Source organism: Salvia miltiorrhiza, chromosome 3, assembly GCF_028751815.1.
Source record: "Salvia miltiorrhiza cultivar Shanhuang (shh) chromosome 3, IMPLAD_Smil_shh, whole genome shotgun sequence".
NCBI lineage: Eukaryota > Viridiplantae > Streptophyta > Magnoliopsida > Lamiales > Lamiaceae > Salvia > Salvia miltiorrhiza.
In genome coordinates, this window is record NC_080389.1 from 45,129,947 (window position 1) to 45,146,418 (window position 16,472).

General features: G+C 33.5%; 2 protein-coding genes across 3 annotated transcripts; one reads left to right on the plus strand and one right to left on the minus strand.

Annotated features, from left to right (window-relative positions):
- The first annotated feature begins 4,218 nt into the window (after window positions 1–4,218).
- On the plus strand, window positions 4,219–5,860 carry LOC131016023 (uncharacterized). Of its 2 annotated transcripts, none has more exons than XM_057944576.1 (2): window positions 4,219–4,710; window positions 5,309–5,860. In XM_057944576.1, the coding sequence occupies exons 1-2, from the start codon at window positions 4,536–4,538 to the stop codon at window positions 5,644–5,646; spliced, it is 513 nt and encodes a 170-aa protein (XP_057800559.1). In that variant the 5' UTR covers window positions 4,219–4,535; the 3' UTR covers window positions 5,647–5,860. The 2 variants fall into 2 exon arrangements, with proteins under 2 accessions (XP_057800559.1, XP_057800560.1); XM_057944577.1 differs by having other exon boundaries at window positions 4,297–4,710; window positions 5,381–5,860.
- A 104-nt stretch (window positions 5,861–5,964) lies between these two features.
- LOC131015994 (actin-related protein 2) lies at window positions 5,965–11,246 on the minus strand. Its single transcript, XM_057944537.1, has 15 exons — window positions 10,998–11,246; window positions 10,589–10,699; window positions 9,827–9,961; window positions 9,652–9,723; window positions 9,490–9,568; window positions 9,222–9,271; window positions 8,877–8,980; window positions 8,708–8,776; window positions 8,571–8,634; window positions 8,427–8,495; window positions 7,899–7,982; window positions 7,756–7,814; window positions 7,098–7,164; window positions 6,427–6,510; window positions 5,965–6,224 (listed from the first exon to the last, which is right to left on the minus strand). The coding sequence occupies exons 1-15, from the start codon at window positions 11,037–11,039 to the stop codon at window positions 6,144–6,146; spliced, it is 1,170 nt and encodes a 389-aa protein (XP_057800520.1). The 5' UTR covers window positions 11,040–11,246; the 3' UTR covers window positions 5,965–6,143.
- Window positions 11,247–16,472: the final 5,226 nt, after the last annotated feature.

Genomic DNA, 16,472 nt, shown 5'->3' on the forward strand with positions numbered 1-16,472 from the left:
AGATCTCACTAAAAATAAGGGGTCTCATTGGAGCGCTCCCCTATATATATATATATATATATATATATATATATATATATATATATGCTTTGGTGGTATTATTTTTATACTTTTGTCCAATATTTGAATTCTAGGATCATGTTTTCAAATTCTTTTACATTAATGTAGTTTGAGTGTTGTTTTCTTTGTTTAATTTGTTGTTTTTTATGAGACATGATTCTTTGATGTTTTTGCGGTCCGTTGGCGGTCGTCTTTTTGATTCTCAAGCCCGATACTCTTCATACTTGACCGTTGGACTTTTATTATTAATGTTGTGCCTCTATAACACTCAGATTTGCACCAAAATAGTTAAAACTACACCCAAATATAATATTACAAAAGAATATGAAACTCAAAACAAATGATATCACATTGAAGCATAATTCCAACACTTCACACAATAATACACCAATAAAACAATGTAAAACGAGTGTTTATCAAAAGATAAAGTGGGTGTATGAGATTTTTCGCAATCACTATAAATTGATTGTGTACTTTACTTTCCACATTTATTTTTAGTATTGATCATCTGCTCATCTAATATGCATACTGACAAGTCATTCATTGCAATAAGCATATGCTTACAAAACTGATTTAAGCTTCTGATATTAAATTGAATATTAATTAAGCTGAAAAATCAACTAATAAAGATATTGTTAAGCGAGTAACTAACCACCATATTTCACACAAGTCAGTTATCTGTCCAATTGATGAGCTTACGAACAGTCAATAGGATCGCTAACTGTATTCACAGTTTGAACAAGTTTATCTGGATATCATTTAATTTAGCATTGGTTAAACTGATCTGGGTCAAATCAGTTGACGAATTATCTGTTGAACTTGTTCATAACACAACACTTTGAAAAGTAAACGAAACTTTGTAATTGGTGTATCCCCTATACTCCAGTACGCACTCGCTCAGGACCAATACTTGGATAGAGTGATTGACTTACGAGATTAAAGATCTCAATTTCAAGTCCATCGTCATGCTACCTTTAAAATTATTTATTTCATCAATTAAAAAAAATATAGAATCGCTTTCCTGCTTATGAATAAAAATGATTGCATGCTCTCATGAATAAAAGTTAATGAATTAGATCTGAATCTGATCCAAAACGGGCCTGGATAAGAGGACCGCACACAACAATCGGCCTCTTTAAATATGAAATGCTCCCTCCTATTTATAATATATAAGTCTTTTTGAAACTTTCAATTATTTATATTTCAAATGACTTATTGGAGTTTAATTCCGAAGTTGTCCTTATTAACTCTCATCATTTATGTATTTTTGTACGTTTTCATCAAATATTGATTGATTCATGAAGGAGAAATTATCATTATTAATTAAGATAAATTTGAATATAAATTCTTTTTCTTAATATGTGTGCAAATGTCTAGAAAGATATATATTATGAATATTTATACATAAAATTCTTCAAAATCGTGAACAAAATTCTCTATTTTTGATATATTCATATATTTGTGTTAACGTAAAATTATATTTTATCATGAACATTGAGAATATAGCACTGAACGTATAAAATTATTGCATTTATCGTTAAATTAACTGTAGTTGAAAGAATAAAAACAAATTCGCTTTTATGGGATTCGAATTTGGGTGTTGCATTCATTCATCAAAATGATGTTAGATCTTGGCGATTCAAGAATTAAAAATAAGGGTTGATTGCATGCAAATTACTAAACTTTCAACAAATTCTCATTTTAAACACAAACTTTAAAATTTGTATTAAAATTACTTGACTATTTATTTTTTCTTGTTTTGCATACTATCCCATTTTCTAGCAAAGCTTTAGGTCTGAAATTACGTTGTTTTCATCCAACTATAAAATGTGATGCTTGTTTTATTTTCTCATGTGGTCATATTTATGTTACACGAGCATATATATTTAATCAAGCGAGAATATTTATGCTATGTCACCACGCTAAAAAATGGGCGACTATGAAAAACGAGAGGAAAAATAATAATTGAGTAATTTTAATACTCCCTCCGTCCACGAAATGAGTACTCATATTTTCCTTTTGGTTCGTCCACTAAATGAGTACGTATTTCCTTTTTTGGTAAGTGTATGAAAATGGGCCTCTTATTCCACTTACACACATTTAATCAATTTCTTAAAACTCGTGTCACTCCCAAATGGATACTTATTTTGTGGACGAATAAAGTATATGTTTTAAAGTTTGTGTGCAAAGTAAGAATACATTAAAGATTCAATAATTTATATACAATTAATCTTAAAAAATTGTCACAATTTTTTTTGAGTTTGTTCATAAAAATTGTCACTTCCAATTATAATAGTATGGTTCACACAACTCCACATACATTTACAATGAGACTTTCACTTCACTCACAACTCCATTTATATTTTATTAAAGCCCGTAACATTTACAATATCATATATTTTTTTTTAAATAGAAGAAGTATCATTTAAACCTCCTCCTTAATTAGTACTCTCTCCGTCCTGGTTAAATTGATCAATTCTTTTTCAGCACGAAATTTAAGAAATTAATATTTTAAGGATGTTTAATAATAAAATAAATAAATGATTAAATATTTTTTTACTTGTATTTATTCAATATAAATAAATTAATCAATTTAGTTAGAAACTTAAGATTTTCTAAGAAAAAATATTGATCAAATCAGGTGGGTTATATCTAAATGTATAGACGTTTTGCGTCGGACAACTGATTATTTATTTATTTATTTTGAGGGGCAGCACAGCTGATGCTGAATGAAGCTCCTTAAATTCAGTGTAATGAATTTTCTGAGAAGAAGCATTGAATTTTGAGATCACTGTTTACACCTTGGGCCAACCTACAGATACACGCACAACTGTATATATAATTATATATGTTGATATTTTTTTTTTATCAGAATATATGTTGATATTTAATTAATGTTTCCGACGGTTCCATAATTTTACACCATTATTTGCTATAGAAAAAGATAATTTGTTTCATTATGATCACCTCCGAATATATATAATATGGAGTATAAAAGAGAAGTTTTTTCCCTTATTTTTTTATAATTTTTTTTTCTCTTCTCCCATCAATCTTTCTACTACTTTTATCTTTATTTTTTATATAAAATATTTTTTTTTTAAATATCGTTAAATTTGATTTATGAAAAAAATATTTAATATGCATCATAAATATATAAATTAGCGACAAAATATTTAATATGGTATAAAAATCGTAAAAAATGAATTTAAAATAAATAAGTTGTAAAAGCTTTAAAATATTTTATTTTCTCTCTTCATTAAAATCATACAACTTTTTATTTATATTTATGTATAAAAATATTTATTTATTTATTATAACGCGTAATTCTCTATAATAATAATGTATAATGTTAATTTTCATTATCAAATGATTTAAAATTATTTTAATTATCATTACACTTTATACAGAGTTGAAAATTTGTGTTTCTTAATTCGGAATTTTATTGAGTAATTGATATGAATTATTTTATTTTATTTTTAAAATATATTTGTATTATTTATATTTTAATTTTATTTAATATTTATACTTATTTATTTAAAAATATCGTTTAATTTCAATATCCGTTGTGCATCGCACGGATGACTATAATCAATACATCAATTATGGATTTGAAATGGTTTATTGTTCGAGCTCTTAATTCAAAAAATAAAAACCGGACTTCGACGGATACAAGAAGAAGAATATTTTCGCACATGACTTAAACGGTTGACGTCCAATAATTTATAACCCGACGAATTTTGTCTAAAGACAAATATATTCAGCATCGACAATCAATACCTATAAATTTTATGACTTTATCAAAAAAAAAATTATGACATTTGTCACGACTACCTTAGGTTAAAACTAGTATTTGTAATTCTTTTAGATACAAAATACATATCGTGCCATAAAATTCTATATTACATTAGCGATTAATCAAATAACAACCAAGCTAGTACAAACTAGACCTAATATCCAAATAAATGAAAATATAATTCACGCGATGTTGACGAGGCTTGAACTAATAACCTCTTAAAAAAGAAATTTTTGTGTCTCAACTTTGCAACTTCCACTGCACCTTCTCAATTAGTAATTGCAATTATTAAGATGGCAACAATCAAGACATATCACCATTTTGCAATCCCCTCGACAATAAAATCAACAGTTGTTTTCCAAGTGAAAAAAATAATCGATCAACCAAAAAGTGCTCTCTCTCTCAGTCTCTCTCTCCTACACACCTGCTGCATAACATGCCAAAGGAAATTCACATGCACTTGTTTTATATGCATAGAGGAAAAAGGTGCTGCAACTCCTTAGCTTAAGAGAGGTAGTAGATGCTACTCCAACACAACTGGCATTCATTATCCACACACACACACACACATGAGAAAACACTGATCTTCATAACAATGTAGCCAGATTTGCATAGGCTCCTAATTTAGCTGTATAAAAGAGCTCAACAAATCTCATCGATCAACACTTGACTCACTGCTGCAATGGCCTCAAAATTAGTCTTTGTATTTTGTTTGTTTTCAAGTCTGTCATTCTTCCTGCAACTTGAAGCAGCAAAATCTCACTCCAATCTTAATCCTCAAATCACTGTGATGGGTATGGTTTACTGCGACATCTGCTCCAACAACTCCTTCTCCAGACATAGCTACTTCTTACCAGGTTCCTATTTCTTTTTATTTTCTTGCAACATTATTTCCCTTTTTAATTGCTTCAACAACTACACCAGATTGCATTTTTTCTTCTCTTTTAATTCTTCGAGCTATATTAAGCATGCATGCCTGTCTTCTTGAATCCCTAACTTTTTGGCCCATTTTATAATTTGTGAAGTTCTTGTTTTTCTTGAGTCACATAATATGCTTACCTTCTTTAAATTTAGGATGTGTTTGGTTTTGTCTCAGTTTTGTTTGGGCGATGATTGATGAGAGAGAAAGTGTTTTCTTGCAACCCTTTGATTGTTTGAGTGTTTCTCATTTGAAGTTCTTGAGTTATTAAGCATGCCTCTGACTTCTTGCAACCGTAACTTTTTGGCCCATTTAATCTGTTCGAACTTTTCGATTAAAAGATTGCATTTTTGTATTTATGAAGTTCTTATACTTTACTTGCCTTCTTGAATTTAGGATGCATTTGGTTGTCTTAGTTTAAAAATGAAGGATTTAGGTTCTGTTGTCTGGAAAGAAAAAGGTTGGAATTTGCAAGATTTTTGGGAGATGGGGGAGAGAGAGTTTTAACTCATTGTTGATTTGTTATGTAACAACAGGAGTTGAAGTTAGAATAGATTGCATGTTCAAGGCAATTTCTCCTAGAACTGCTGAGCAAATATCATTTTCAGTGAACAGAACAACAAATAAGTATGGCATTTACAAGCTGGAGGTTCCTTCTGTTGATGGAGTTGAATGTGCTAGGGATAAAGCTGTCGGAAGCACTTGTCGAGCAACCCTACTCTCCACGTCGTCTCCGGCCTGCGCCGTCCCCAGTTTCCGGTCCACTTCCGACCAGATTTCCATCAAATCAAAACGAGCCAATATGTGCATTTACAGCCTCAATGCATTAAGTTATAGGCCATCCAAGAGAGACATTGCTCTTTGTGGGAAATGAATCAATAAATTGTTGTGTCTCTCTCATGCACCACTATGACATATCTACTTGAACATTATATATGTGATAAAAGGATGATTTAGAATTTCTTGAAGCTTTTGCTGCAATCTATATGTAGTGTTTGGCTTGTTTGATTAGTCAGTTGTGTGTACGTCGTTAAGAATATGATATGTGTATAGATTTCAAGTAAAATGTACATCGGTTTAAGGTTTTCTTTTCCTGTCCTTTTACATTTGATAGAATAATCACACACACACACACACACAGAGTTTCAACTTTCAAGGGCAGGAAACACTGATAATAATGTTGTAAAATGGATATCCAAAATAAGCATTTTTATTGATAACAAATATTTGATCGAAGTAACCACACTGTCAAACATACATACATGATACAACCTTAACTTGTAGCTGAACATATGGATTCTTGGTTTTCTATGGCTTTCATTACAAAATTAAAAATCAAAACGGCAAGTTGAGAAAATGATGGGGTGAATCTCATGCCTGACCTAGTTTGCTTAAACAAGCAATTCCCTCTTCCAAATAGTCTTGTCTGCTAATCCAAAACTCTGGAGCATCCTGCAATGTGGTTACATGATCTCAAGTTTTGACTATCATGTATCATACAATTCCACTACATCTTGGAAAATTGGAAAAAGCTCAATAAAATAACACAGAATATTTTATGGCTAACCATGACTTGCTAAAGTAAGGATTAACAATTTTCAGACATATTCACATACAGTATATATGTTGATGAAAGAGGATAAATAATGCGAACCTTCATGATTCCAGCAAGAACTGCGCCCCCAAGATACACCATATGCTTTCTTCGTGGTGGATCCTCTATCCGCAGCCTTAGTTTCTATGCCGAACAATAAATAGAATATCATTCAATTCAAAAAGATAGGTGCAAAGGCAACTAAAACGATAATTCACTCGACTGGTTATGGTGAAAATCTTGTGACCCGTACTACGCGATGACAAACTATCACTTATCAGATTTTACCAGCCATACAGTAAAAAGAAGCATTAAGTAAATACCACAAGTCTTGGACATTAGTATGATAAACACAAAACTAGCAGCTTACTAATCTAAACATCAACATTTTTAAGGATTTAGAGTAGATCGAGCTTGAGCCCAGGAATTCTCAAAAATCAACTCAGGCTCATCTTATTTGCAATCAACGACCTCGTTAATTATGATGCACATCAAAACCTGATGAGATTAAGTTGTTCTAATTAATTTATCAAAGGCCTGAAGGTTGTAAACAGGTCAAGTTGAGAGAGAGAGAGAGAGAGAGAGAGAGAGAGAGAGAGAGATTGGGAAGTGAAGAGAGATAAATCATGGTATATTAATCTTTAAGCAGTATTACTAATTTAACTTCAACCCGTCCTTATTCCACTGAAAAGGATATCAATTTAGAAGAAGAATTAGCATTAACTTCTTACCTTCAACCCGTCCTTATTTCCCTTCAACACGGAATCAAGATAACGCTCCGATAATTCTTTCTCCAAGCTGGTAATAATATGACATAATTAAGCAAGCTAAAATAAGTTTCAAGAGAATTAAACAAAAAAGGATAACAAAAACACAATCCTTCTAATTTAACATATCGACCAGGAACCAGCGAGATTCTGTACTAACTTAAATTAAGTTATAATGAGCATAATACGTCCAAAGAATCTAAATACGAACAAGCAAATATAATACTATGATGCAGTCAGATTAATCGAACATGACAGTATGAAAATCTATATGGATAGCAAATTTAGCGATAAAAGGCCCTTCATCACATTTAATTTTTTTGAAGAGGTGATAGATGCATGAAGTGAGATGTAGTGCATCACAGGGTTGGCATTGCTTGGAATCTTTTCCAGCCATAGCCTTTTGAGAAATTGAGAAAAGCCTAGTTGTCATTTTAGTATAGATAAGAAAGCGTGATATTCTCTTCACATCTCAGCAACATAATCTACACCAATGAACCCAAGTAATAGGTTGTCCTCAACAACATTAAGTCAATGGACTTTTGCGAGAAAATATACTATACTGTATTATGAAACAACCATGTTTGTCGTTGAAAGTGGAGAGAGGGATATAATATACTACCGACTAGGTAATCCAGGATACATTGTGCTTCCACCGCTTAGGACAATGTGCTGATAGAGCTGCAAAAAGAAAATGATTCTAATTGCATCAACTGCAGAATGTGCATCACATGGACACCTTGATGTTAAAAGAAATATGAGTACCATCATCCTATTGTCAATATCCATTTCCTGGATGCAACGGAATACCATGTCAGCCATTCCATCTCCTTCAACATCTATTAGCTCCTGCATGAATTACAACAAAATATTATATGCATAACAGTCATAAAGCATGGATCAAAAAGTACTCATAAATGATAAGCATCCTAAACAAAAACCTTTTGCCCCCCCCCCCCCCCCCCCAAAAAAAAAAAAACACACACACACACAAAGGATGCCTACAAAAAGTAATAATTAGTGACGTAAATAAAAGATATAAGCTTCCAATATCATTTCTTATCCTACCAGAGCATCCTGGACAATAAACATAAAAAGTAGGCAACCAGGCACTGGATTTAGAGCATTTAAGCTAATGGCTAATGCAACTGGTTAAGGAACGGCAGATGCCCGCACGTGGATGAGCTAAGTCCTTCTCTGACATCATCTTTCACCATAATAAATAATCCAGAAGACTGATAAAGAGGTCAATAATATTCACTACAAGCTTTGAAATAGCAGAAACATACTTACGGGAGAGAATAGAGCCTCAGGTGCTTGAAACCGCTCATTCCCAACTTTAATGACCCTTCCATCTGGGAGCTAATTATTAGAGGTAAATCAACATCAACACTGCACTTTATCCTATAAAGACAAGAAGTTGCAAAAACAACTTACAGTATAATTTTTTACGAGGATGGTAGTATCAAGTCCCATCTGATACTCCCTTTTGTAATCATAACTGCGGGAAACTAGGCAAATTTTAAAACCCAATGTCTGGTCAAGGTCATTGAAAGAAGTGATGGCAAGTTCACCTTATATAACAAAGCTTCTCTTTGATATTCCTCACTGTCTCAAAGTCAGCATTTCTGTTCATAGCATACCTGCACAAGAAAAAATGCATCCCATTAATGAGAAAAATGTCACATTGCCCAGCATCACCAACATATTGCAACAACTGAGTTCTAAAATTTCAACACTTACCCCCTCCTCATGAGCAAATCAACAAGATATGATGTTATGTGGCGCCCGGCTACGTTCATTCGTTTTGTAAGATGGGGAAATGAGTATCCATCAACAACTGGAACCTGGGACACATGTTTCAAATATCACTTTCCAGACTATAACATGCGCAGTTAAATGCACATGAATCAAGATCATCACACGATTAAACAAGTTCTGACTCTATCTGGCGCTATCAAACTAGAGACCAACTGCCCAATGCTATAATTCTCTTTCCAATTTCTTTTAAATGTATGACTCATTAAGTATCCTTTATCACGTCCAATTCCAAAGCACATCACAAGTAGAACATTACAGAATTCTTACCACATGAGTGACTCCATCACCAGAGTCAATGACAAGTCCCGTAAGCAAACCTGAGTCAGGTCAAGAAAACTTTAAAAGCACATTACTTTTATATCCAAAATGAACTATAAGTCTATAAGATTTCAGACAAAAGTTTTGACATCAAAATCATTAGATGATCGCATTAAGATCACTTCCGGGCCACATTTATAGTAGCCTGGTGTTCAACAGTTAAAACTAGAAGGCTTCCGCTTCAAACATCTAAAAAACCATTTATTCTTGTAAGCACCTTGAGCGTACAAGGTTAAAACAGCTTGTATTTGGATGAAAACGCCTTGAAATTTGTATTTCTCAAACATAACCTCAACCTGAAATAAAGATAACATGAAAACTAGATCGGTCAATATTGAAGAAGAAAATCTAAGTATATCATTCTAAGATGTCAGCTCACCATCTTTTCACGGTTTTTAGAGGGATTCAGAGGTGGATCAGTAAGCAATATTTTACATTCCGCAGGATCTACCTTCAGACAGATGAGAGTAAGTGAAATTAAATTACATCTTGAAATGAGATTGCATATACTCAAACAAAGACAAGGATTTATATTAGGTATAGAAGAAAAAAACCTTTAGTTCGCTAGAAAATACGTGATCCCATACATGTCCCATATCATCCCAATTTTGAATGATTCCATTATTGACAGGATAAGATATGTCCAATTGATGCCGCCACTTTAAACAAGCATCACCCACAAGAGTATCCTATCGGAAAAAAGACGAAAATCCAATAAAGTCTAGGATAAGTTGGTGCAGCATGGCAAGAGTTCGCATCTGAATCATAATAGGAATTAAATATTGGCATCTGAACCATAGCACTGAGATCATGGTGAGTAGGAATTGATTAATAATCCACATATTCTGCTTCCAAATTCCAATGCTTCAAATCCTAGATACCTTGCACTTACTTGACTATATCCAGCAAATAACAGCGGTCAAGAACCTGGTGGTACCCATCAAAATTTACAAATGGGAAGGGCCAACCTTTCTTGTGGTTCCTAGTCGTACTTCGATTCGACAGCTTAATTGAATTAAAGGTATACATACATGCATTGATCCACCTTTATCCACATTGAACGTGAGTCCCACAGATAAAGAATTGAACGAAAACACAAGTTATACAGCATTTACTTCGTGAACCTAAATGGACGAACCTACGGCATTTCCTTCTCTAAAAGATATTGAAAAGTCCAACATGTCACTACTCGTCTAGAAAACGATTTCAATTATGATTTGATATTAACTTTTACTTACACACACATTCATGCGCGCAATTTAAAATGTAAATAAACAAATACCAAAAGTAGATAAATCAAAGAGCAACAAGCTGACCGTGATCTCTTGTTCCATTAAAGATTCTTCATAGCGAAGCATTGGCCTTCCAACAACACAAGGGAACACAGATGTGGGGAAGTTCTCCCCCGCAAATCCACATTTCACGTACTGCAATCAATTCAGACAAAAACCATGAGCATCGGTAATTGACCAAAAGCGTAACAGTAACATCAAATCAAATCAATTCACACTCAAATTACCCTAAAAACCTAATAAAGTTCTATAATTAAGACTAACAGGGCAGATCAACAGCCAAAATTAAAAATTTCAGCACTCGAGAGAAACTTCAAATGTTGCAGAATCAGCTAAACATGCAGCATCGATCGGCGAGAAAAATAAAATCAAACAGACAGACGATCGATCGAAAAACGAAAATATGCAGGTAGTTGAAGATGAGGGTAATTACACCGGTGCCGTTGTCGCAAACGACGACGTTCCGGCTATCCATGTAGAAGAGATTTAGTGCTGGGGATATCACTCAGAAAACACCACCGAAATCAAAATTTCAGCTGATTTAACCAACATTTCTTTCTTTCAAACCGACCAACCTCTCCGCTCATCATTCTTTTAATTAAACTATTCAATAACATTTTTTTTTCATTTGATTGTTTTTATTTAAAGCAATCACATATTCACAGTACAACTGATACCTTCTCCCATAATTTTTACTCTCTGAATCTCACCTGGCATAATTCTTTTTGATATAATAATAAAATAATAATAAACACAAAATTTCTTGTACACCCGAATTATACCTTTATATTAAAAAAAAAAACAAATAATAAACCCTAGCAACCTTCTCTCTCACGCTCTCGTTATCTCCCTCTTCTTTCTTGTTAGAGTCAATGTTGACTCCGACAATGTTGGGTTGAATGTTGATAACATTCGTGTTTTAGTTGGGTGGAATGTTGATAACATTCATGGTGTCAACATTTCTGGGCTTCAACCAATATTCCAAAGTCTGCCTTGATTCTCTACTTTGACTCTCCATTAGTAATTGTATATATTTAATCTTTACCTTCTTTTTATGTTTTATTATTATTTGGTTGTGAAATAAAGATTTTATGCTTGTTGACCATGTTTTCAATAAGTGAAAATGTGGTTATTCATGGTCCAAAGTAGTGGGGTGTTAGTTCCTATTTTTCAGGACCCATGATCTTTCAACCAACATTCCAGACTGGTCGATTAGCAGTGTTTGAAGATGGATTGCAGCGGTTATAGGAACATTTTGGAAGTGGAAAGTGGAGAAAACTAACCACGACATGAAGGACTATAAAAGCAGCAAGAAGATTCATTCATTCTCACGTTTTGTAAGTGCAAAATCAGTGACCTAGCATTCACTCACAACCAACTCGTCATTTTCCTGCTGCAAACATGACACCGGTTCTTCAAAGATTGTTTTGACGAAGGAGACTTAGGCAGTCAATCTGTAAAGTCTATCTTTGTATCGACGGGAGGCCGAGAGCAAGAATTGAAGTACTAGGCCATTAGAGCGTAGCAGGTTGTTTGTTTTGTCCGACTAACATTTCTTATTCGGTTGATTTAGTTTTTGTATTGTATCAACATTCTAGTACAGAAAGTAGATAAGTTGATTTATCTTAGACAGTTAATCTGTAAAGATAGATCTCCAAGAGATCCAAATCTATACTTTACTTTGTTGATTCATCATAGTGATTTTTGCCTTGAGACACTCACAAGTTATTTACATAATCCGTGAAAAAGTATTCATGTGTCACTACAAGAAAAACACTAATAGACGACATGTAAAACCTGTCATCTATTAGAAAATCGTCTGGCATAAATGAAGGTATAGTATATTTAGGGGCGCTAATAGACGACACGCGACCGTTGATCGCTAAATTCTTAGCAACAAAAACTGCAACTAACACAGGTAATTGTAGCAAGCAACAAGTAATCGAGTATCGTATCCTCAGGGACTGACACAACGAAGCAACTCTAGCTATCTCCTAAACAGACTATAACAGTATACAGGCAACAAAAAGTATGAAAGTTTGATTAACACTCAACTTAAATAGCAACAAATAAAATATGATAAAAACTCAATTAATAAAATACTCTGACCCTAGGGATGTACTTTTACTAATTAATTACATGCATTTAACCTATTGATTCAATTACCAATTTAATACAACCCTGATGAGAGATCACATAACTATCCACAAGCTTCTCTAACGAACACCTATGAAAGTAGATTAATTTACCTCCCTTCACATTCAAGATTCCAAGGAATAAATTAACTCCCAAGCGTACAGAAAGAATAGCTCCCTATAGTTTCACCTATCTCATTCAAGTGTCAAGGCTACTACTATAACATGCATTCCTGAATCGGCTGAACAATTATCGCATTCAAGACTCAAACTGAACAGCTAGACATGTAAATTATTGATCAGGTAATTCACAATAAAATAGGCACCAGGAATCATGAATCACAAGTTGGAGGGCAAATTGATATCAATAAACCATACACACATAATTAATCAGCTATGTACAAACCCTAGGTTCAGATTAACGAACTAGCCAGACATCGTAAAAGAAAACATAAACAAAATAAATAAGAAAGCAATTGTAAAAACTAAATTATATAAAATCGTAGTAAATGAATGTAACAACTTGAACCTTCACTCTTGCAGAAATCAAAATCCAGTGCTCTAAGAATTGGAAAGCAATAAAAACTAAAGCTATGAAACTGAAAAATAAAAGCTGGGAACCCTAGATAGGTCAAAAGATGACCTATTTATAGTCTTAGGGTAAAACATAGAGTTTTAATTTGAAAATAACATTGAAAAGCGGAAAAACGCGGAAAACTTAAAACACGCGGACAAAACAGCGGCCTGATCGGCGGTCGCCCAAATTGCCCTCAAAACAGCCTAAAATTCGGCGGTCGCCGAATTTTCACCATACAACATAAATGTCATCCAGGGAATTCGGCGGCCAACTCGGCGATCGCCGAGTTGGTCGCCATTTTTGTTCTTCAAATGACCAAATTTCGGCGGTCAACCCCTTTGACCACCGATTTGCCTCCTTCTCATCCCGACTTCAGAATCTTTGTCTTTTCTCGATTTTTCGGGCTCGATTCTCTCAAAACTTTTCTCTTAAACATATTCCTTACACTCCATGCTCCAATACCACTCATTTCTGCATCAAAACAGCCAAAACTGCACTCGACTGTGAAATCATGAAATAATATCCAATGAACTCCAAATGATAATAAAACGGGCGTAAAATCAACTTAAACCGCGGAATATAAACCATAAAAACCATGCAAAATGAGTGTTTATCAACCGTCTGTCATCTATTCTCGAATAGACGACATGCCTCTGTCCATCGTCTATTCGTTAATAGATAACAGACCTTCGTCCGTCGTCTATTCGTTGTCTATTTCAAATATTATATTTTTTATTTAGCAATTATATTTAAATTTCTTATTTTTCGAAATAAATATTTCATTAAATCTGAAAAATTATATAAAAAATTAAAAACATATACATGAACAATAAAAAAGTCAATCATTAATTTCAAACATTCTTCATCATTAATATCGTTCATTCTACATTACAAGAATGATTTTTCGGATCACAAGGTGATTCTCCGAAATGCATTTCACTAATTCTATGTCCATATGCAATCTTTCAATCAACACAACCAAGGCCACATCTCTTCATCCAACATTCAAAACCATTATTTTGTAATTAATTTAAATAGATTTAATTAAGCAGCAACAACTAATTCTCTGTACCACGTTTTCATTCAGTGTATGCACCAGGTCCTCATCTATTTACAACAGGACAAAGTGTCATTATTAATGATTATGTGCTACAAGCCTCCAACACATTAATATAAAGCAGTAGTGTAAAATATCCAATTATCACGTGCATGGCAACAAAAGACTATATCCTCCTTCTTAGCACCAACAAAAGAAAATAGATAGAGAACAACAAACTGAAGTTCACATGCTATGAGTTTTGTAATAGGGGGAGCAAAATCTAAATCCTTAATCAGTTGAGCGAGCTATATTCTAACTAGAAACTTGTATAGTAACAGAAACTCCAACAGAATAGATGAATTATATTTCGTGTTCTAAATAAAAGCAAACAAATAGTCCACAAAAGGAAATCGTTAGATATAATCCTGAAGGAAATCAAAACACAACCAAATCACAAGAGATCAAAAACACTATACTTTTAATATTAACAAGGCAAACTTGAAGAACCAACAACTAGCTAAACTCACACAACACGTGAGAAATAACATAAAAGCTAAATGTCAAGTACTGCAGCATATCATGTCACATTAACTCTTGAATGATGAAACTAGAAAGCAAAACAAATTGCTTAATCCACACACTCACTTTACAAACAACGGAGGATTGCAAATAGAAAGGATTTCTGCAATAAAAATCTGTAAAAAGTGGGATTAGAGGGGTCCTTCTTGATATCCTGAGTGTAAAGAGTTGCCGCTTAATTTGAGATAATTCCTTGCTTTGAAAAAGCTCATTCATTCACTATTCATTCACATAACATGGTAATCAATTTATCAACGCATATATACTATAAAAGAGGGAAAAACAGAGAGCAGCAATAAGATGATACTATAACTGGAAAACTTTAGCATCTTACCCAGTAAAAGATTACATGATCAATCAATTTCAAAATTGCTCAATCCATAAAAGTCCTACACTAATTATTTGTATCTATCCACTGAGTAATGTGATAACTACAAGAAACAATGAAGACAACATTTATACCTCAAATTTGTCACATTTGTAGATGGTTGCTGCTCGTGGAGCCCGGTCGATCTTGCTCTTCGGTTTAAAGAAGTGTAGATCCTTGCTAAGTCCTACATCTTCGGGTTTCATACCATCTGAAACATGATACCATCAACTTACAATTAGCTTTGACACACTTTTATCAGTAGCTCGGTAGTTTAAGTTGGAAAAAATCATTTCAGCAATACAGGAGCTCACTCCACACCAGAACTCAAAAGCAGTTTCTAAGTTTATTCTATTAGTGAACGATTCATATATAACCATATGAAAACACATAAGGGATATTTGAGATATTAACACTTCCTCTGGTATATGAAAAGTACAACTAACCTGCAACATTTGCCACAAAAAAATGCAGCACTGGAATACGCCGATCTTATGAGGTGTTTTAGTCAACAACTAGTGGAAACCAGCAATCCGATTCTCAGTGAAGGATAGGGGCGTTAAGCAGTTCTATGGAGAGTTTACCAGAGGATTGGAATTTAAGGGAAAAATTAAAGAAAACCCTAGGTAGTTCTAATTTGAGAAATTGAGGGAGATGATGAAACGAAGAAGGGGAGAGAGGGACGCCGGCCTCGCCGCACCGGAGGCGGTGAGGACCGGCGATGTTTGCCGGATGAACGGAGGAGGAGAGAGATGCCAGAGAGAGAGTAGGCCATGATTAAAATTATGTTTTTGAAATGCGTCGTCTATTAATGTTAAAGACTACATTATATTATCACATCGTCTGTTATACCAATAGACGACGTGTTTCTGAAAACCGTTGTCTATATAGATGATAGTAGTGTTTGATTAAATATAGTTCATTCCTAGGGTCAGAGTATTTTATTATTTGATTTATTCTCTGATTTTATTTATTATGTTTTGAGTTTAGTTTTTATTCATCCATCTTATTTGTGTTTGCCTTAATATTGCTAGAGAATTATTAGGATTACTTAGAGTGATTTCGTTTATTTGTCTCTGTGGATATGATATAAGCTTGTTGTTTATTGCTACAATTACGCTGTGTTAGTTACAGTTTTTGTTGCTAAGAAAATAATTATCATGAATCAATGTAGACGAAAGTGCAAGAGCTAGTTACTCGACAGAGCCAGC